The 22,848-nt window shown below is 42.6% G+C and overlaps 2 protein-coding genes across 10 annotated transcripts in view; one reads left to right on the top strand and one right to left on the bottom strand.

Moving 5' to 3' along the window:
- ANAPC10 (anaphase promoting complex subunit 10) overlaps positions 1-11,207 on the bottom strand; it is an 85,104-nt gene extending 73,897 nt beyond the window's left edge. The window contains exons 1-4 of one of the 9 annotated variants that reach the window (XM_068279378.1): positions 10,966-11,207; positions 4,960-5,037; positions 3,581-3,704; positions 103-193 (exon numbers count right to left, since the gene is read on the bottom strand). In XM_068279378.1, coding sequence (XP_068135479.1) covers positions 103-193; positions 3,581-3,695 — 206 coding nt within the window. In that variant the 5' untranslated portion in view covers positions 3,696-3,704; positions 4,960-5,037; positions 10,966-11,207. Of the gene's footprint in view, positions 1-102; positions 194-3,580; positions 3,705-4,959; positions 5,038-5,967; positions 6,067-10,965 lie in introns of those variants that run through there. The other 8 variants (XM_068279391.1, XM_068279366.1, XM_068279372.1 and 5 more) reach the window with 8 other exon arrangements.
- Positions 11,208-11,263: 56 nt separating this feature from the next.
- Positions 11,264-22,848, top strand: part of ABCE1 (ATP binding cassette subfamily E member 1) — a 37,025-nt gene continuing 25,440 nt past the window's right edge. The window contains exons 1-6 of the mRNA XM_068279356.1: positions 11,264-11,438; positions 15,790-15,941; positions 16,188-16,273; positions 17,217-17,314; positions 17,781-17,898; positions 22,051-22,188. Of these exons, the coding sequence (XP_068135457.1) occupies positions 15,839-15,941; positions 16,188-16,273; positions 17,217-17,314; positions 17,781-17,898; positions 22,051-22,188 (543 nt within the window). The 5' untranslated portion in view covers positions 11,264-11,438; positions 15,790-15,838. The remainder of the gene's footprint in view (positions 11,439-15,789; positions 15,942-16,187; positions 16,274-17,216; positions 17,315-17,780; positions 17,899-22,050; positions 22,189-22,848) is intronic.

Genomic DNA, 22,848 nt, shown 5'->3' with positions numbered 1-22,848 from the left:
TCAGATCCAGTTTGCTGGCATATTGTTGACACACTTTTTACATTATGTGTAACATGCTAAAAAATCCTAACGTAATTATGCAAAGAAATCAAGATTGTATACCGAAACTGGATATTCACTAAATGAGGCTGAGATCCATCAGACTGCCAGTAAGTTTCCAGATTGTCATCTCGTAACTGGTCAACCCCGAAACCTTGGGAAAACAAGATAAATACTGTAAGATAATGTAAATAATAAATGACTTATCTTAAGCCCCCTCTACACCATGCAATTCCACGTGCGATCGATCAAATTCGACTGGATTGAATTCAATTGGATCGATTAAATCCGACATGTCCGATCGGGATTCGATCAATAGTGAGATCGATTTTGGTTAGTTTTCAATGCAAAATCGATCACACTACCGATCGACTGCTGATCGGACGTGTTGGATTTAATTGATCCAGTCGAATTCGATCGCACGTGGAATTGCATGGTGTAGAGAGGGCTTAACTCTAAGGGCCCACTTCTACTAACTCCAAAAGCGCAGCGTTTCCTTACATCGAAGCATGCTGTAACAAGTAACCAAAATATGTAATAACAAACAGTATATTTTGCACATGACGACAACTTTGTATGTGAGACATTTGTAAGTGGATAATTTTTAAATTGGAAACTACCTATATTATTAAACCAACACTCTTACTCGGGAGTTCCAATAGACTGGTGTACAGCCCACGTTTTCACATTATTTAAGCAAAAACAGCAAAAAAACAAAACAAAAACAAAAAAAAACAGATCCTGGAAATGATCGGCCTGTAAGCTTAAAGGGACACTAAATTTTACTCACCTGGGGCTTCCAGCAGCCCCCTGCAGCTGTATTGTGCCCACGCAGACCCCATCAGATGCTCCTGGCCCCGCCAGCAGCCACTTCCGGTTTTGGCGACAGGAGCCGTCAGGCCAGGAACGTGAGTGATTCTTCGCGTTCACAGCCACAATAGCGCTATTGTTCCGAAACCAGAAGTGGTTTGCCGGCGGGGCCAGGAGCATCTGATGGAGTCTGCGTGGGCACAATACAGCTGCAGGAGGCTTAAGTGTCCCTTTAATGCTAGTTGTGTGCAGACTATTTGAGGGGTTACTAAGAGATACTACACAAGACTTTATAGCAGAAAATCTTATTTTTCAGCATCAGCATGGGTTTACTCAGGACAGGTCTTGTTTGATTAGCATGCTCAGCTTTTATGAGGTAGTGAATGCTATTGTGGATACTGTGAATGCTGTAGCTGTGATATACTTGGACCTTGCAAAGGCTTCAAAACTGTTCCCACACAAGTCTGGTGCAAAAGTTGAGGATGCAAGGACTGGGGAAGAGTCCGTGTGCATGGATAGGTCACTGGCTAATGGACAGAAAAAGAGTTGTGGTCATTGGATCATATTCAAAATGGGTGACTGCTAGCAGTGGGGTCCCACAGGGGTCAGTACTGGGTCCAGTGCTCTTCAATTTATTTATTAATGATCTAGTAGATGCAATAGAAAACAATGTTGCTATTTTTGCAGATGATACAAAATTGTGCAGAATCATCAAGTCTCAGGATAGTGACATATTGTGACAGGTTCTGAATAGGATTACTATATGGGCACATAAATGGCAGAATAAATTCAATGTTGAAAAATGTAAAGTAATGCATTTTGGTTGAACCAATGGTCTAGCGCCATATAAAATAAATGGCTTACAGATGGGGACATCAAACTTGGGGAAGGACTTAGGAGTACTCATCGACAAGAAGTTAAATAATCGCACTCAATGCCAAGCCACTGCAGCTAAAGCAAACAAAATTTTGGGATGCATTAAAAGGAAAATAAAAAAAACTTGAGATGCTAGCATAATATTGCCCATGTTCAACTCTCTAGTAAGGCCACATCTGGAATATGGAATTCAGCTCTGGGCACCACATTAGAGGAAAGATATTGCAGTTTTAGAGCAGGTGCAGAGACGAGCAACAAAAATGATACGAGGGATGGAAGGTCTCAGTTACCAAGAAAGGTTAGATAAACTGGGTTTATTTAGTCTGGAGAAAAGGTGCCTTAGAGGAGATCAAATTAACATGTATAAATATGTCAGAGGGCATAATAAAAGCTAGGTGGATGAGCTTTTTGTCTCTAAGCTTTTACAAAGGACTAGGGGACACGATCTGCGTATGGAGGAAAAATGTTTTAGCCATTTAGGAAAGGGTTCTTTACAGTAAGAGTGATTCAAATGTGGAATGTATTGCCACAGGAAGTAGTTATGGCAAATTCTATATCTGTGTTTAAAGGGAGCTTAGATGCTTTCCTTGTGTTGAAAGACATCCATGGCTATAATTACTAGGTAATGCCCAGTGATGTTGATCCAGGGATTTTATCTGATTGCCATCTGGAGTCGGGAAGGATTTTTTCTCTTTCGGGGCTAATTGGACCATCCCTTGTAAGGGGTTTCTCGCCTTCCTCTGGATCAACAGGGATATGTGAGGGAGCAGGCTGGTGTTGCACTTTGTTTTCTGGTTGAACTTGATAGACGCATGTCATTTTTTAACCCAAATTACAATGTAACCAAAAGAAAAAGTTAGTTCAGAAAAAAAATATGTCAAAATGATTTCTATCAGTATGTTTTTTTGTTTGTTTTGCTAGACTGTTAGTTAGAAGAATAGGGAGGCTGCCATATTTATTTCCTTTTAAAGTGAACCCGAGGTAAAAATAAACTGATGAGATAAACAATTGTATTTATCCTTCTACTCCTAAAAATGACTTTTTTTAGACATCCCAGGATTTTATGGGCTGATCTCTGCCCTCATAGGGACAGCAGATAGAGGGACCTGCGGCGATGGAGCAGGGGCGTGACGGGTCTGTGCGGGGAATAGTCAGTAAGCGTCGTTTTACGGTGCCAGCAGTCTCTGATCCTTAAAGGAAACCTTAACTGAGAGGGATATGGATGTTTCCTTTTAAACAATACCAGTTGCTTGGCAGTCCTGCGGATCTCTTTGGCTGTAGTAGTGGCCAAATCACACGCCTGAAACAAGCATGCAGCTAATCCAGTCTGACTTCAGTCAGAGCACCTGATCTGCATGCTTGTTGAGGGGCTGTGGCTAAAAGTATTAGAGACACAGGATCAGCAGGAGAGTCAGGCAACTGGTATTATTTTAAAAGGAAAAATCCGTATCCTTCTCAGTTTAAGTTCCCTTTAAGGGGCGAGAGACTGCTGGTACAGAAGTAGTTAAATACTGGGTTATTTGTATATTGATGTTTTGGCTAGGAGTGGAAGGCTGGGAGTTTTAAATGGAAACACACACACGTATTTGTCAGTGTCATGTGCCTTTCATTGCAAAATGTAGCCAGTGACAAGCTATCCTTTGCAACTATGGCGGCAGTGTAATTATAATATCTGGAATACAGATCTCCATTTAATGGAGAGAACATACCAACATTCCCACTTAGTACAACTTGGTGGATGGTTTGCTTTACACAGAACTATGTGGTTAAGCGGAAGCCTGTTTAATGCTTGTTTGAAATACTTTTTTTTTTAAGTAAACATAAAAGGGCATGAAATGAAGTAATAAATCAATACCTGGTTTACAAGATGACAAAGACCAAACCGCTTGAGACCCAATTTCTCGAACAGTCCCAGTCCTTTTTAACTGATTGGGATCAGCACCTGGTGGGGTTTTGTTTGGTGTTGTCATTTCCAGTTACTGAAGGATAAAAAATTAACATAATTGACTAAAAGGAGACTTGTAATCAGACAACCATTTTCATCAATAATGGTTAAAATAAAAAATATTACATTATCAAGCAACTAGAACCTTGCTACTGACACATTCTTAATTGTAATGTAGTGTTGATTAGTCGTATGAGACTTCCTGAGCTAGGGAGTCATCTCATAGTACAGTATACAGATGCAGTGAAATTGTCTCAAAAGATTGGCACGTTTGGCTGTGTTTCCCCATTTCTGACATCATCAGCAGATCAAATGTGAAAAAATGGCTGCCATGTGTAAACATTTTTTTTCTTGTACACATCCAAGAGATGTTACTTCATAATATTCAATTGAAAATATTATACTGTTAAAATGACTTATGGTATGTACCACCCAAACCAACTTACAGTAGTTCTGAAATCCCCTTGCTCTGATGAAAGCTTTCCTGTACTCTTGTAATGGTTTGACATGAAGGTTGTGGTATTTTGGGATTGTTGGAGAATTACGCCACTTTACAAGGTCCAAAATGAAAGCAAGTCTAAGTAATGCTACACCAGTCTGCCTTAAAGTACACCTGAAGCAAAGATAATTCTTAAAATTAAAACTGTCCAATGTAACTTACATCTGAATGTCTTCATGCTGCTCGTTGTCTTCAGAGACCCTCCCATTCCCCGTTCTATGACCATTTAATATCTGAATGGCTTATCAGTCATCTATTCTCCTAGAAGCGCCTGTACTGGGCATGTGTGGTTCAGAACATGTGTGTGCCTAGTTCAGAATCACCAGTTGTAAACTTCTGGGAGGTTACTGGAGGGAAAGGTCATCGAATCGGGGATGGGAGGGAGCTTGGAGTTAAAGATCAGCATGACAATGGCCAGATGTAAGTGCTCTAGGTCCACTTCAAATTTAAAGTTTTGGCATATTTCAGGTGTGCATTAAAAATCTCTGTTCAGATACAAAATGGCAACTGACAGTGCAACCATTCCATCATGAGGCTAAACTCCAAACTGTTCCAATCTAAACAAAGCTTGCAAAAAAAATAAAAAAAAAATAAATTAAGCTGTGAAAGACAGGCTCTTTACATAACAAAACTAACAGGTAGGGGAGGGAGGGGCTAATCCTTATGCATATCTCGACATGGAATTCTACAATGGATCTTTCTTTTTTTAAAAGATGAAAATTATCTTTTGAGTAATTTATAAATAACAGAAAATTATTGTAGAAAAAAAAAAAGAGAGCAAAAGACAAACCTGCCTGAATAATGGACCTGGTTTTTGCCTTCTCAGGAAATGGTCTTGTTTGATACAATATGCACAATACTAGTCAGGCTGAAAAAAAAATAAACAGAAAATATTGTAAAGAACATTACATTATTAAAGAACTTGCTTACAACTCTATCAGGTACTAAAAACACAGCAAAACCCAAATTGTAATGAAAGGCAGTAAACTTGTGGAGACAAGATGGGAAGCATTGCAACAACTGTCATGCAAATCTAACATGTAGAAAACATCCCTTTTCTATACCATGTGCTAAAATGAGTCACATTGTTATGTTGTAACCTCTATTGAGTAGCACATTGTTGCTGTGTCTGCCTCCGCATGAGAAGATAATCTGAATGTTACTTCAGGCTGAAAATACCCAAAATTGAATGCAAATCAACTACCATACTATTCTATGGGCCTGATTCACAAAGTGGTGCAAAGTGTTTGCACGCCTGTGAAAAGCCCTTTATCACGCCTAAACTCAGTTTAGGCGTGATAAAATAAAACTCGCGCACAAAACGCAATCGCGCGGCGCACGGTGCAGTGCGCGCGATGCGCCCATTAAACCCTATGGGCGCTGCGCGCGGAGTTGCGCGAGCAAAACTTTGCGCGCGGGACTTTGCGCGCGATAAAGAGCACAAAACGGTGCTAACTCAGCAGTGCAAAGGTTATCACGCCTAAAGTCTTTTAGTCGTGATAACTGAGTTATCACCGCTTTGTGAATCAGGCCCTATGAGTTTAATTCAACAAATTATACTTCAGGGCGGCCTTCTAAAAATGTGCATGAAACGGAGACTTCTGTTCGTCATAAGCATAATATAAATCCCTTAAAGTGCAACTGTCGTGAAAATCTTAAAATTTAAAAACGCATACATCTTAAAAATGTAAATCGCATACAAATAAGAAGTAAATTTCTTCCTGAGTAAAATGAGCCATACATTACTTCTCTCCTATGCTGTTGGCATTTACAGTAAGTAGTAGAACTCTGACATTACCGACAGGTTTTGAGCTAGTCCATCTCTCCATTGGGGATTCTCAGCATGGCCTTTATTCTTAATCAAGACACTCCCTGATAAAGATTTATACAAAGATGCTGACCACCGTACACTTTTTTGGCAGTTGGACGGAGCAACTGCCATTCACTAAGTGCTTTTGAATATAAAGAAATCCCTGTGAACCCCCCCCCCCCCCCCCCCCAATGAGAAAATGGACTAGTCCAAGACCTGTCAGTACGGTCAGATTTCTACTACCTACTGTAAGTGACAGCAATATAGGAGAAAAGTGATTTATCGCTTATTTTACTCTGGAAGAAATGTACTTGTTACGGTAATTGTATGTGTTTACATATATTTTAAATTTTAATATTTTTGCTACAGAGGTCCTTTAAAATGATTCAATTGTCAGACCCTCTTATTTATCACCACAATAGGCCATATCCATTACCTTTTCTTCTAAGTTTTCTCCAAGGAGATATTTTCAAACCCTATTAATAATATATGTTTAAAGCTCCCACCAATCAAAAACTTACTCAAAATAAGTTTCAGATTACCTTTTTATTTATTTTTTTAGTACTTTCTCAATTGCTAAGTGATGAAAAGTTATATTTTAGATATGATGAAAAAGTATGTCCTTTGAGAAAACGCAAGAGAAAAATTAAAGTTGACCCAAATTAAAAATACAAGATTTCAAAAATAAAATCTATTTTCTAAGTTATAATAATAAATAGCAGCATTTTTTCGGCTGCATGACGACAATTATAAAATATTTTACATTTATTGGAGGAACCCCTCCCTTCCTTTCATATTGCCGGGACAGAATCCGGCAGACTGGTGGAGTAGGTGGTGTCCGGCAAAGTAGGAATTGCTAATGGCTGCCACCTGTATAACCCTAGTTATGCAAAGAGAAGGGTGAAAAGCATGCACTGAAATGCTCATAGCCTTGAAGAAGTGTTTATTTATCTTTGTATGTTTCAGAGTGGTGCAACTACATATTTTGAATTAAAAAAAAAAAACGTTTGGTTTGGGTCCGCTTTAATAGGATATGGCCCAATGATTTACGGTGCACCAATCCACTTCTTCATTTCCTGGATCTAGTGCAGCGTATTTCAACCGCTGTTCCGCGGCACACTAGTGTGCCGCGGGATGTTGCCTGGTGTGCCGTCCCTCCCCGCGGCCGCCGCTCCTGTCACCTTATCATGAGCGGGCGACCGCTTGTCCGATTAGATTCCCCCGTAGTAGCCGCTCTCCTCTGTGGCATTTCCTATTACAGCAGCGCGCTCGGCGGCTGCTGTGATGACCAGGAATCGGTACAGCGGTTTCCATGGTAACGGCGATGCATATCGCCGCTACAGGAAGCCGCTGTACTGCTTCCTGCTCATCACAGCAGCCGCCGAGCGCGCGCTGCTGTAATAGAAGATGCCACAGAGGAGAGCGGCTACTACGGGGGAATCTAATCGGACAAGCGGCCGCCAGCTAATGATAAGGTAACAGGAACGCATTGACCCTCGCTGTCCTCCTCCACCACCTGGATCTTCTGCTATGGGTCCGGGTACTTGAGCCATTCGGGCGTAGTGCGCATGCACACACTCCGCCGCCGGGAGCATACTACACCTGTGCAGCACTATTGCGCAGGTGCAGAATGCTCCTGGCTGCGGAAGCGGCACGCGGCGGGACTGCACTGACTGGCTAAGTTACCGGGAAAAACATAGGAAACAGACTAGGTCTAAACCTGGATTTCAGGCCTAATGGCCGCTTTTATTGTAGATATCACAGTAAGAACACACAACGTTTCGACCTCAAGGGTCTTTTTCAAGTGCTTACAGACCATATGTGCAACACCTATATATATAATCCGATTAAAACACACCCCAATGGGGGTGGGCACATAACTTAAAGAGACAAGCCACATTAAACACATTTCATAGGAAACATTTTAGATTGTACGCCTCATTCATGCCATTTGGCGCAAGGGTACCAAGATCAAAGATCCATTTGCTTTCTCTACGTAGCAAAGTGATTTGGGGATCCGCACCCTCTTGCGAGAACACCTTTTCCAGTATGCACCACCTCAGATCGCCCACCGCATGTCCACATTCATGAAAATGGCGACCTACAGGAGATTCAAATATATCCTTAGATTTTTCTTTATCTTTATCCCTCTTCTCAATATCTTTTTTAAAATTCCTGATATTGCTCCTATGCTCATTAATTCTCCTCCTCCCATCTCTAGACGTCTGTCCTACATAACCCATTCCGCAAGGACATTTTAGCAGGTAAATGACATTTGTCGTGGTACAAGAGTAGTTCCCCTTAATCTTAATTCTTGTCCCTTTTGTGGTATGAGTGACATAGTCACCCCGGATTATGGATGAGCAATTTTGGCAACTCATACAAGGAAACGTGACTTTACGGCAGGGAATAAATGTGGTAGCGGCCTTACAGGGTTCCTTTAAGTCAGCTCTCACTAGCTGATCTCTAATACTTTTTCCTTTCCTAAATAACATTCTGGGCGGGGAATGAAATATCTTAGACAGCAGCGGATCAGTCTCCACTACTGACCAAGCCCCAAGCAGGCATTTTCTAATGTCTGCCGCGTGATTGTCGTATGTCAAAATGAATTGTACCCCATCATGGGACTCCTTTCTACCTGCTTTTCTCCTTCTCAACTCACTTCTGTCCATTCTAGCTACCTGGGCTGCAGTTTCCTCAACTGTCTCTCTATGGTATCCCCGCTTCTCGTAATCTGCCACCATTCTTTTGGACTGTCTCTGATTTTTTTCATCGCTGGATGTAATTCTGCGTGCTCTATTGAGCTGACTCTTTGGGAGTCCTCTAATCAAGGATGGGGGATGGCAACTACTTGCTAGTAGCGCATTATTCCTATCTGTCTCCTTGCGGAACAGGTCTGTCTCAAAAATGCCTCCCCTAATCTCAACATCCACATCCAAAAAGTGCAGCTTAGTAGCATTATATTCCAGCGTAAATTTCAATGTATCATGGCAGAGATTGAGGCCATTGAAAAAATCAAGCAAAAGTTGCTCAGGCCCTGTCCAACAAAAAAAGAGGTCATCAATGTACCTGCAGAAGCCCTTACTATATTTTACAAAATACTCATTCTCTAACATAAACTTGGCCTCAAACTCTGCCATGTATACATTAGCCAGACTTGGCGCAAATGGGGCCCCCATAGGGACTCCTTGTATCTGTAGAAAAAAGTCCTGACCGCACCTGAAGTAGTTAGATCTCAAGCAGAAGTCCGACATCGCTGCCACACCCTCAATATGAGGAATATTAGTATATAAGCTTACTACATCCAGACTCACTAAAAATGTCACATTATCTGCAGTCAAGTTACCGGGACTCATAGCAGAACATCCAGGTGGTGGAGGACAGCGAGGAACCGATTAGCCTGAAAGGGGCTGGAGGAAGCCCCAGGTATGTATAGACCTTTTCTTTTCATCCATCTCAGGTACCCTTTAATTTGTAGTCACCAAACCAGATTTTAACAACATCAAATTATTTGATTTCTTGAGCAAAGGGAGTGCATACATTTGCATAAACCAGCATCAACGCAGAATTATTTCCATCTCATTGACCAGCTCTATTAGGGACACAGCTACACATCCGGCTTTATTCTTACAGCATAGATGTTATTTAGTATATATAAAAGATTCCTGTGTACACATCATATATACAGTCACAATCAGATATGTGTATCTGACATTAAAAATACAGGGACTGCTTTATTGAAGCAGCACAAGTAACTATTTTTTGATTGGTTTATTTCATTTTTGTAGACTAAGCAGAGCTATTACTGTATATATAATTATTTATGATAACTATTATCTGAGAAATAGAACATTTTATCATATTTTCTATTTTAATTACAGTTTGAATTTATTAGGAGTCGGAGACGGTGCATTATTTCCCAACTCCGAGTACCCAAAAATTGCTCTGACTCCTCGACTCTGACTCCACAGCCCTGCAATTTACACTTGAGGTGGGTGGGGCTTGGGCAGTGACCAAGGGTCTAAAGGTCATCACAATATTGAACACCATTACCGGTGTAGTGAAAAATTTTGCTACCCATCATATTTTGCAACTTGCCATAGAGGACAGTGTATGACTGTGTAGGCGTGGCTCCTCTCTGTTAACACGCCTGTAATTTTTTGCAACCACAGATCCCATTGAGCTAGAAGGGGGGATTGTTCCCTCCAGGGGGGGTTATTAGTTGAGCAAGAGGGGGGATTGTTCCCTCCAGGGGGGGTTATTAGTTGAGCAAGAGGGGGGATTGTTCCCTCCAGGGGGGGTTATTAGTTGAGCAAGAGGGGGGGATTGTTCCCTGGGGCGGGGGTTATTGTTCCCTCCAGGGGGGGTTATTAGTTGAGCAAGAGGGGGGATTGTTCCCTCCAGGGGGGTTATTAGTTGAGCAAGAGGGGGGGATGGTCCCCTAGGGGGGGGGGTGTTATTAGTTGAGCAAGAGAGGGGATTGTTCCCTCCAGGGGGGGGGGGGTTATTAGTTGAGCAAGAGGGGAGGGTTCTGTGTGAGAATAGGGTTTGGTTGGGTTGCATTTTCTGATACAGATAGGTTAAAGTCAATGGTTAGGTTGCACTTTCTGATAGCTATACCTATAAATAAATGCAACCGTTTGCAAAATCTGATAAAGTTGCAAAAAATTTCACCACACCGCCATGGACCCGATCAAGTCCTTGTGACCAAGATTTTTTCCATAATTCCCATTTGACCCATTTCAGCCAGAGATCGATCAGATCAATCAAGCATCCATGTTGCAGCAACGATTCTCATCTGATTTTAAAAAGGATTGAATCGGAAGGTCAATTGGGCCACAATATTGAGTAATGTAAGGACACCCTAACTAGCTCACATTTTCAGAGTAGGATCAGTAGTAGCTTCCCTCCTATTCTCTCTCATGACAAGCTGTCATGATTACGTCTATGCAGTTAGCAGCAAGCTGTCACAACAAGGTAACTCACATGTACTTTACATACATATATCGTACATCAGCCAGCACAGCCCGACGGTATAGGAGCAATATAGAGTGCAGGCAGGAGTACAGCAGACCTCTCCTCACACCTCGTACTCTGCCGGGCTGCCGGGGGTCACACAAGCCAACGCTTCTCAGTCACTTCATCCCCAGAATACTAAAAATGATCTTCCTGCAAACCGCCAGCAATAGTAATCTGTCGCTTCCTGATGACGCCACTCAGACACAGACAGAGCGATTCAGCTTGGAACGCAGCGCAAGATGCCCCTCTGCTTGCCGCCGGGGTGGGAGGGGACTACTGTGGCGGCCATCTTGGCCGGTGTCTCTTCGTGTGGATTGCACGTTGCTGCCAGGGAGGAGAGCCGGGGAGACCGCCGAGATCCCGGGCAGGAGGACATCGTCCGATAAGCCTCTCCTACCAGCCGGCAGCAACCCCAGCAGCTCTCTGCCGTCCCTTCGGCGGTAAGTGATCGCCTCCCCCGCCTGGGATCTGGCTTGTGTCAGCGGTCGGCGCTGGCAGTGAGTCACCAGCTGGGCTACAGACCTCTGCCGCCCCCCACATCCCTGTTCTGGAGAGGTCTCCCACTGCAGGCCAGAGACACCCACATCCAGCTCGGCATACACCCACATCCTGCAGTACTGACTATAAAGGCTGTTCATTCATATAGCCACATGCATCGTCCTATGTGGAATGAGGCCCTGTTCACACCACTGTTTCAGCTCTGCTTAGCCACCTTCCATCTCTTACCACGCATACTATGGGTTTCGTCAATCTGGACAATGATAATTTATTTAAATAGTAAAATATCCATATAAAAATAATGGCGACATCTAGAAAATGTGCTTTAAAAAAGACAGATTTAAGTGAAAGTCATTTTACTTCAGCCACTTTTCAAAGGTTTTTTCACCCCTCTTGTGAACCAGTTTTCCACTGTGAATGAAATGTTCACCTCAGAAGAGGTTTCTTACTCCTTGAGGTGTAGGTAGACCACATAGTCTTGACGTGTAGAGGTAGCCTGCATACACACACATCAAATTTTGATTGGCCAATCACTTGCCAAGTTTATCACATCCATGTAGTATAAGGGTCAACAGATTTTGAATACCATGAACATTATGCAAAATGATATATCAATGAAGCAACCAATTTCAGAGAGAGATGGATTGGTTCCCTGATCTACAGAAATCTGTGTATGAATGAAGCTTTAGATTTTCATTCATATCCTCATTGGCTTCTAGAGGCAGGCTGCTGTGCATTGGCCTACCATGATGTATCAAGGTAGTGTTCAATATCAGGTAAATATTGAGCACCTAACACATCTGTAAGTGTACGTTGTGCCACAGTGTAATTATCGGTACTATTCCGTTAGCTGGGCGCAACCACCAGGTGGCGTTAATTACTATTCCCCCTCCAGGCCGCCATGGATAGTAGGGAAAGATTTAACTCTGGTGGAGTTTTATCGCCACCTAGTTGATGCGCCCGGCTAACAGAAAATAACCTAATTATCTGTGGTGTGCTGCTGAAACACATCTGTAGAGGGAACTGTCCATCTGTCCCCAGATAAGCATGAGAGCTGCGCTCCACAGATTCTGCTCTCCTTTTATTATCTTCCTAGCTGCGTGTCACAGTTGCTGAGCTCTGCTTCTGTTTTTGTGCTGATTTTACAAACTTTAACTTGTTCAATGTCCTTCTGAGTGTAGAACTCACACTATTGTGCTTTTGTAGATAAAAGCATAAGAAGCACAAAATAGATTTTAAGCAGGCCATGCATCAATTTTTACTGGCAGAGCAATCTGCTTCGCAACCACCCACATCGATCATAATTTTGATCGGTTTGAGGCAAAAATCGATTGAAATTAAGATCATACCTGAGGGTAAAGTTTGGTTGATCAGACACGGCAATAGATTGACAGCCCACAGCGTAGCACTTGATCGAACATGCTGCAGTTTGATAGATTTTTTTTTTTTGTATAGATTTCATGGTAAAAGCCATTGAAAAATCTGTGTTGTGTATGGGGGGGGGGGGGTCGATCTTCTCAGATCAGATTTAGATCACAGAGGAACTGTTCTGTTTTCTACACTGGGCAAAAATCTAAAGGACACATCCGAGAAAAACCTAGCAGTTTGCTATATGGGAAGGTCCTTCTACTACTCACATGTCTACTTCTCCTCCATACAGCACTGCATTGCTCAGTTGTATCATGTTTGTACAACAAGCAGCAACAAAACTGCTGTCTGAACCAATCTGTACACCGTGCCTCAGGCAGAAATATTGTGTGTGTATATACCGCTTTAGAAGCCTTGGGAACTGGTTGGCTTGTGGAATATAATAGCACATCGTTCTGAAAATGCAGCCCAGGCGCCCTCAGATTGTTCACCGGAGGACACTGGGAGATAAACTAGGAAATGCTTAGGCATGTGGATGTTATCTATAAGCCAGGGCTACTGCCACACCTCCAACTTTGATTTGGCCAATTGTATCACTCCCATGTAGTATGATTTGTATTTCCTACACAATCTGTTCATAGTAGTCAGTTAATTGTGTAACTTAGGCTAAGTTAGCTCTTTAACCACTTCACCTCCAAGGGTTTTTCACCTTAAAGAGACTCTAACATCAAAAACATCCCCTGGGGGGTACTCATCTCGGGTGGGGGAAACCTCCGGATCCTAATGAGGCTTCCCACGCCGTCCTCTGTCCCACGGAGGTCTTGCTGCAGCCCTCCGAACAGCCGGCGACAGACCTGACTGTCAGTTCAATATTTACCTTTGCTGGCTCCAGCGGGGGCGCTGTGGCTGCTTTCGGCTCCGAACTACACGGGAATACCCGATCTCAGTCGGGTCCGCTCTACTGCGCAGGCGCCGGAAGCTTGCGCCTGTGCAGTAGAGCAGACCCGACGGCGATCGGGTATTTCCGCCTACTTTGGAGCCGTCAGAGCGCCTGCGCAGGAGCTGGGAAGGTAAATATTGACGTCATCTTTCACGGAGGGCTGCAGCGAGACCCCTGAGGGACGGAGGACGGTGTGGGAAGCCTCATTAGGATCCGGAGGCTTCCCCCACCCGAGGTGAGTACCCCCCAGGGGATGTTTTGATGATACAGATCCTCCTTTAAATTAATTTTAGATGTAAAAAAATGATTGTGAATGAAAAAAAAAGTTTGTGGCTTTAATTTTACTATTTGGCCACAAGATGTCCTCACGCCTTCTTATTGTGTACCTATAGTACGCTAAATAGGAAGCAATGCACGCATGGCTTCCGCCAGATGGAAACAAATGATTGCTATATCGCCTTGATGCCTGCGACCATTCATACTGGGACAGAGGTTAATGAATGGGAGCTATGTTCCCATTCATCTCCTGGCCAATTGATCGGCAGCAGTAACGATCGCATGCAGGGGGGGGGGGGGGGGTTGAGTGTGCATTGGGAAGGGGTGTAGAAGTTATGTCCCTGCAAGGAGATACGGTATTTTACAGGGACATACTGACTCGTGCCAGGGGAGGGGAAGTGGTTAAAGGGCACCTAAAGTGAGAGTGATGTAGAGGCTGCTATATTTATTTCCTTTTTTTCTCCAATACCAATTGCCTGGCTATTCTGCTGATCCAAGCATGCAGCAGATCAGGTGTTTCTGATATTTACAGATCTGACAAGATTAGCTGCATGCTTGTTTCTGCTGTGATTTAGGAATTACTGCAGCCAAATAGACCAGTAGGGCTGCCGGGCAACTGTTATAGTTTAAAAGGAAATAAATATGTCAGCCTCCATATTCTTCTCGCTTCAGGTGTCCTTTAAAGAGACACTGAAGGGGAAAAAAAATTATATTATGATTTGTATGTGTAGTACAGCTAAGAAATAAAACATTAAGATCAGATACATCAGTCTAATTGTTTCCAGTACAGGAAGAGTTGAGAAACTCCAGTTGTTATCTCTATGCAAAAAAGCAATTAAGCTCTGCGACTTTCAAAGTCGTGGAGAGGGCTGTTATCTGACTTTTATTATCTCAAGTGTTATTGAACTATTTACTTTTTCTCTGCTAGAGGAGAGGTCATTAGTTCACAGACTGCTCTGAAAGAATCATTTTGAATGCTGAGTGTTGTGTAATATGGACATATTATAGAATGATGCAATGTTAGAAAAAACACTGTATACCTGAAAATAAAAGTATGAGAATATTTTCTTTGCTGCTAAACTTTTAGTAATTATTCATAGTACACAACCAATTCATTATATCATATATTTTTTTTCGCTTCAGTGTCTCTTTAAAGAGACTCTGTAACAATTTTTTCAGCCTTAGTTCTTCTATCCTATAAGTTCCTATACCTCTTCTAATCTGCTCTGGCTTACTGCAGTCTTTCCTAACTGCACTGTCTCTGTAATAAATCAATGTATCTTTCCTCTGTCCTGTTTGTCGGGCTAAAGCTTGATTGTGTGGAATGTGCAGGGCTGCTTGTGATTGGTAGAAGCGATACACACCCTCTGCAGGCCCCCTGCATACTCTGAATGACTCATATACTATGCTTAGCTGAGCCTATTAGAAGCTGGTTAGTTTGTTTGTAAACACTGCCTAAAACTGTTAATTACAAGCCAGGATTGCAGCAGAGAGTGGCAGAAACAGCACAGAGGGGCACAGGAGAAAATAATGAATAGAATGGTATGCTTTTTATTGTAAGAATATTAGAGTACAGATTCTCTTTAAGCAGGCTAAAATGTGGCTAGACAGAGCAGAAAGAAACCATGCCCAATCCCAGTCATTGATTTAGTGCCTGACAGTATGAAAATGGCTACACAAATTCTAATCATATGTCCTCTTATTTTTAGGTTTTTTTAAGTTGCTGTGAAAGAGCTGTGGAGCAGTCACACCCTAAAGATGGCAGACAAGCTAACAAGAATAGCTATCGTTAATCATGACAAATGTAAGCCAAAGAAGTGCCGTCAGGAATGCAAGAAGAGTTGCCCCGTTGTGAGAATGGGTAAGTGGTTGGAATGACCCCCACCCCTCTCATATTGCCATAGTTATCGCGATTCGTCTCACACACCACAGGACCTGCTAGATGATGTCATGCGTGGATGCGAGTACAGAAAAGTTCTCACATCCATGGACCAACACACTTGCATGCAGTATTCTGCTAAACCATTTTTTTTTTATTTTTATATACACCTACTTTTTTTTAAATGGGTATTGTGTCAATAAAACTAAATATAACATTTAATTCCAGGAAAACTGTGCATTGAAGTCACTCCCCAGAGTAAAATTGTGTGGATTTCAGAAACTCTCTGCATTGGATGTGGAATCTGTATCAAGGTAATCCCTATTTTTATTTAGAACCATCAGTGCATGTGTGCATTTTATCTAGCAAGTTAGAAAACAGGCTGGATTATCAAAAAGCGTGGATTTCACATACCATTATATATATGCAAATATAAACAGATTCAAGTATAAACTCAGGTACTTAGTTTTTCCTTCAGACACCAGAAACTGTTTGACTCTGGTATAAACCTAGGCTAGAAACCCAGGCCACTACTTTTAACATCCTCATAGTCACTTTGATGGTCTAGTGGTCCCACTCCTCCCTCCCCCATATAGCATTCCTTGATGTCTAGTGGTCCCTCCTCCCTTCCCCCTATAGCATTCTCTGGTGTCTAGGTTTCCCCTGCCTTCCCCCCTACAGCATTCTCCGGGATTTAGTGGTTTCTCTTCCTCCCCCATACAGCGTTTGGGGTCTAGTAGTCACCCTGCCTTCCCCCCCCCCCCATACAGCTTTACCTGGTGTCTAATGGTCCCCCCCTCTCTATACAGCATGCCTGGTGTCCAGTGGTGCCTCCCACATATAGTGTACCAGGTGTCTAATGGTCTCTACTCCCTCCCTCATACAGCGTACTGGGTGTCTAGTGGTCTGCCCTCTTTCCCTCATACAGCATACTTGGTGTCTTGTGGTCTCCCCACCCTTCCTCATAATAGTGTACCTGTTGTATATTGGTCCCCTTTGCATGTGTACAGGACCGGGTAATATTTCCACTGCCTCTGCTGCCAGGCACACTCTGCAAGGAGACGCAGTAGGGAGGGCAGCCACTATAAACCAGGTTGCTGTATGGGAGAGGGAGGGGGCCTCACTAAACACCAGGTATTGTGAGTATAAATGAAAATTTTGCTGTGGGAGAGTAGCGCATTAAGAGCAAAAAAAGTTGTTTATACTCTAGTAAATATGGTGGCTAAACAGTTCCAATATATGTATTCTTTTTCACAGAAATGTCCCTTTGGAGCCTTATCCATTGTTAACTTGCCGAGCAATCTGGAGAAAGAAACAACCCACCGGTATTGTGCCAATGCCTTTAAATTACACAGGTGAGAAATATGAGCAACACTGTACTGATATCCCTGTATCAAGACCAGTAGTTTTTTCACATACATTACGTACATTTGGTCACTTTTTTACCCAAGAAGTGGAGTGGTGGGAGATGTGCATGGAGTTGCATTTGGTCCATGGCTATACAGGGTTGTGGAGTCGGTACAAAAATCTTCTGACTCCTCAGTCTATGAAACCACCGACTCCAGGTACCCAAAATTTCTCCAGCTTCTCAACTCCAACTCTTTAGTCTAATACTTACCAAGGCTGTGGAGTTAGTACAAAAGTCATCTGCCTCCAGATACCCAAAATTGACTCAGATTCCACAGCCCTGTGGCGATTATATATATTCTATGTCCTTAATCCTCATTTAATTGCATTATTGAGATGCAGTTAAAATAAACTGTAATCTTTTTGAAGGGTAACAATGTTATGTGAACCTTTATTTTTTTTTTTCCCCACCAGGTTGCCTACTCCCCGACCTGGAGAGGTGCTAGGATTGGTTGGCACTAATGGTATCGGAAAATCCACAGCTTTGAAAATTTTGGCTGGAAAGCAAAAACCTAACCTTGGGAAGTATGATGTGAGTATTGTATGAGAATAAGCCTTGGTGTGATTAGGTTTTCCTGTTACAGAGAAAATAAGTGATCTCCAATGTACGTTATGACAACCAAGATATTTCGGAATCTGCACCAAATAGCTTGTGATGTGATGCCCCAAAAGGACCAGGGATGAGCAGCACAATTTGGGAGTAAGGCAGAGAGGATTGAAGCCAGTGGGAAAATGCATTCTTATGCTAGGTACACACCATACAATTTTCTGTTAGATTCTTCTGTTAGATTTACCTACAACATGGAAAAAAAGCTATCTGGCAGGTAAATCTAAGAGAAAATCTAACAGAAAATTGTATGGTGTGTACCTAGCATCAGATCACACCTGAGGAATAGGGAGGCTGACATAATTATATTCTTTTAAACAATTTAAATTGCCTGGCTGCCCTGCTGATCCTTTGCCTCCAATACTCTTAGCCATAGGCCCTGAACCAAGCATGCAGATCAGAAGCCTGCCTGGATTAGGTGCATTCTTGTTTCAGGTGTGTGATTCAGACACTACTGCAGCCAATGAGATTAGCAGGACTGCCAGGCAACTGGTATTGTTTAAAAGGAAATAAATATGGCTGTTCAGGTGTTCATTAAGTTCCAAAATCCACCACTTAGCCCCGAATAGGATGTACCGGCCTTTCACACTGCACAAATACTGCCCTGAAAAAATACTATTTACTCTCTTCCTTGATCTCCCGTCTGAGACTAGTAAAAGTAGTCCCCGGTTAACTAACTAGATGGGGACTGTAGGTTAATTCTTAACCTGTATCCAGTGCTGTCTCTGTCTCCTTTGCCTCCTATGTGCCCTTTGCCTCCAGTGTCTACCTCTGTGCCTCTCTGCCTCCCTTAGTGCCTGTTTGTCCCCTTTAGTGCCTTTGTTCTTGTTTGTAGCCCCTGTGCCTCCGTTTGTTCACCCTTGTGCCTCTTTTTTTTTACAAAGTAAAAAAGTGGTGTATAGTGTTGCGCCTTATGGATTTGGCAGCTGCTCAACCTAGAATGGAGTAATCCCAGACCCCTGGATAGTGAATTGATAAATAAATAGTACTTGGTTGGCGCTCAGGACAGTTAAGCAACAAATTTTAATAAAAACAATATAAATGGTACAGTGGATCTAGAATGTCCTGTCAGTCCCGGCCGGCGACTAGACAGGAGAGACTTGGACCTGCTGCTGGATGTTTGACGGCTGCAGGGTCGGGCAGGCTCACCCGGCTCCACCGTGATGATAACAGTCGGCGTCCGTGATGTTACAATGTAGTTCCGTGCACACTGACAGGATTGAGCGGCTCCAACGCTACACGGAGGAATACTTACGGAGGTCGTGAGTTGTAAACATCCTGTCCTTGTCATTCCTATGTACCATTATATAAGCAACCATAGATGCTAAGCAATCATTGTGCTAACTAACATTTGATGAATCCAGTTCTCCATTTGAACTATCTATAGAGTTCTACCAACCAGCAAAATTCATTGCATTACTTCAATTATTACTCTATCTTAGGAGGACTATCTGCTACTATCTTTGAGCATTTGAAGTTCATATTTTTCAAGATTTTCTAGTGCTTATCCATATCTTGCTTTTTTATATATTTTTTAGATTTTTTAGATTTTTCTGCTGCAGCAGGGCAGTGGATGCGGGTTTAAGTATGTGTGTTGTATGAATCCCATCTATTGGTGGGTTGCATTAATTCTATTTGCATTTGCATGAAAGGTTATACATTCTAGATCCACTGTACCATTTATAATCTTTTTTTTTACCCCTTGTGCATCTGTACCCCATCTGTACCTCTGTCCCTGCTCTCTGCCTCCGTTTGTACCCCCCTCACCATGCTTTGCCCTCTCCCCTGTGCCTCTGTCGCCTCTGGACTCACCTTCCAGCTTGAGTTCAATGCTGTCTGTCCTCCGCTCTCTGCCTCCCTCTAGTTGCGTACAGCACCGCTAGATGCAGAATCGCATCGCTTCCTGCATGCCATGTGACATGCAGGAACCTGTATGTCAAATGACATACAGGAAGCAAATCTAGCAGTTCTGTACGCAGCTAGAGGGAGGCGGAGAGTGGAGGACAGCCAGCGTTGGACTCGGTTTGGAAGTGAGTCCAACACTGCTGTGAAGATATGCGCCGGCACATGGTGTCATCGCGACGGGATCAGGCCTTTCGTATCGGCGGTTCGTTCATATGCTGGGCGTTAGTAAGTCGGGGATTACCTGGAAAGTGGGAGTCCAACATGAATACAGGTAGTAGGATGTCCAAGGTAACAAATATGTCAATACATACGGTGGCTTGCAAAAGTATTCGGCCCCCTTGAAGTTTTCCACATTTTTTTCACATTACTGCCACAAACATGAATAAATTTTATTGGAATCCCACATGAAAGACCAATACAAAGTGGTGTACACGTGAGAAGTGGAACGAAAATCATACATGATTCCAAACATTTAAAAAAAAAAAATAACTGCAAAGTGTGGTGTGCATAATTTATTCAGCCCCCTGAGTCAATACTTTGTAGAACCACCTTTTGCTGCAATTACAGCTGCCAGTCTTTTAGGGTATGTCTCTACCAGCTTCGCACATCTAGAGACTGAAATCCTTGCCCATTCTTATCTGCAAAACAGCTCCAGCTCAGTCAGATCAGATGGACAGTGTTTGTGAACAGCAGTTTTCAGATCTTGCCACAGATTCTCGATTGGATTTAGAACTGGACTATGACTGGGCCATTCTAACACCTGAATATGTTTAAACCATTCCATTGTTTCCCTGGCTTTATGTTTGTCCTACTGGAAGGTGAACCTCCGCCCCAGTCTCAAGTCTCTTGCAGACTCCAAGAGGTTTTCTTCCAAGATTGCCCTGTATTTGGCTCCATCCATCTTCCCATCAACTCTGACCAGCTTCCCTGTCCCTGCTGAAGAGAAGCACCCCCAGAGCATGATGCTGCCACCACCATATTTGACAGTGGGGATGGTGTGTTCAGAGTGATGTTAGTTTTCCGCCACACATAGTGTTTTGCATTTTGGACAAAAAGTTCAATTTTGGTCTCATCTGACCAGATCACCTTCTTCCACATGTTTGCTGTGACCCTCCCATGGCTTGTGAAAAGCTGCAAACGGGATTTCTTATGCTTTTCTGTTAACAAGGGCTTTCTTCTTGCCACTCTTCTATAAAGGCCAACTTTGTGCAGTGCATGACTAATAGTTGTCCTATGGACAGAGTCTCCCACCTGAGCTGTAGATCTCTGCAGTTCGTCCAGAGTCACCATGGGCCTCTTGACTGCATTTCTGATGAGCGCTCTCCTTGTTCGGCCTTTGAGTTTAGGTGGACGGCTTTGTCTTGGTAGGTTTACAGTTGTGCCATACTCCCATTTCTGAATGATTGCTTGAACAGTGCTCCGTGGAATGTTCAAGGCTTTGGAAATCTTTTGTAGCCTAAGCCTGCTTTAAATTTCTCAATAACTTTATCCCTGACCTGTCTTGTGTGTTCTTTGGACTTTATAGTGTTGTTGCTCCCAATATTCTCTTAGACAACCTCTGAGGCCATCACAGAGCAGCTGTATTTGTACTGACATTAGATTACAGACAGGTGCACTCTTTTTATTCATTAGCACTCATCAGGCAATGTCTATGGGCAACTGACTGCACTCAGATCAAAGGGGCCGAATAATTACGCACACCTCACTTTGCAGTTATTTATTTGTAAAAAATGTTTGGAATCATGTATGCTTTTTGTTCCAATTATCATGTGTACACCACTTTGTACTGGTCTTTCACGTGGAATTCCAATAAAATTGATTCAGGTTTGTGGCAGTAATATGACAAAATGTGGAAAACTTAAAGGGGCCGAATACTTTTGCAAACCACTGTATGAATGTGACGTGATGTATCATCCACTTCAGCTTAATGCTGGCACTTAAAAATGTCCATAAATCTGTTTCTTAGACCACAGTAGCATTGATTTGCACAGAATTCTCTAAGATAAAATTAGGCAGACACAGCTCACTTTTCCTTTTATACTTATTTTTATCACCCCATGTCAGTGGTGAGAATAGCGGGTTTTGTGTCTCACCATACCTTTGGAGTCATTTTATATTGTATTTAATACCCTAAACTTTTTTTTTTTTTTTTTAATCGTTCCTCTGCAAAAGGATCCCCCAGATTGGCAAGAAATTCTGACTTATTTTCGGGGATCAGAATTACAGAACTATTTCACCAAGATTTTGGAAGATGACTTAAAGGCCATCATTAAGCCTCAATACGTGGACCAAATTCCAAAAGCTGCCAAGGTAAGAATGCTGCTTCCTCCATCTCTTGAATCCAAAATAATTTTACCTTAAAATAAAGCTTTGTGCATGTCACCATTTCTTTTGATCTTTATGCTGATAACGGAGCTGTAGGACTAACCTCACTTAGACAAAATCTGTTTTCATGAAAATCAGTTTTAGTTGCCCCACTTGCACACATCCATGATGACTTGATAAGGGTTACTGTTCATAACCATAGACATACTCTTCTTTCACCATTGTTCAAGAAGTAGCATGCAAAGCCTTGTTCACATCATAAAGCGCTTGTGTTTTGCGTTTTTGTGCGCAATTTTTTTTAGCACCTCCCGGTGCTTACCTGTGCGTTTAGATTTTTTTGTAAAGCGTCTTTCTAAGCGCTTTTTCAGAGCTATTCGGTTTTGTTTTTTTTTCACTTCCTGGCGTCAATCAAGAAGTGAACTCTTTTACTTGGAAATGAATACAATGTATTTATTCATGAAAGCGCTGGGGAAATCGCCATACAAAGCGCTTTACGATTTCCCTATACATACCATTGAGGCAACTCGCCCTGAAAATGATACAGGCAGCGCTTTGGTGAGTGGATCGGAATCTACCCGCTCATATGTGAACACTCTCCTAGGGAATCATTGCACTAGCGCTTTTAGGGCGCTTGAAAAAAAACCA

This window comes from Hyperolius riggenbachi, chromosome 1 (genome assembly GCF_040937935.1).
Source record: "Hyperolius riggenbachi isolate aHypRig1 chromosome 1, aHypRig1.pri, whole genome shotgun sequence".
In the NCBI taxonomy this organism is placed as follows: Eukaryota; Metazoa; Chordata; class Amphibia; order Anura; family Hyperoliidae; genus Hyperolius; species Hyperolius riggenbachi.
Note: the sequence above shows the minus strand (reverse complement) of the source record. Positions and strands in the feature narration are given on the sequence as shown.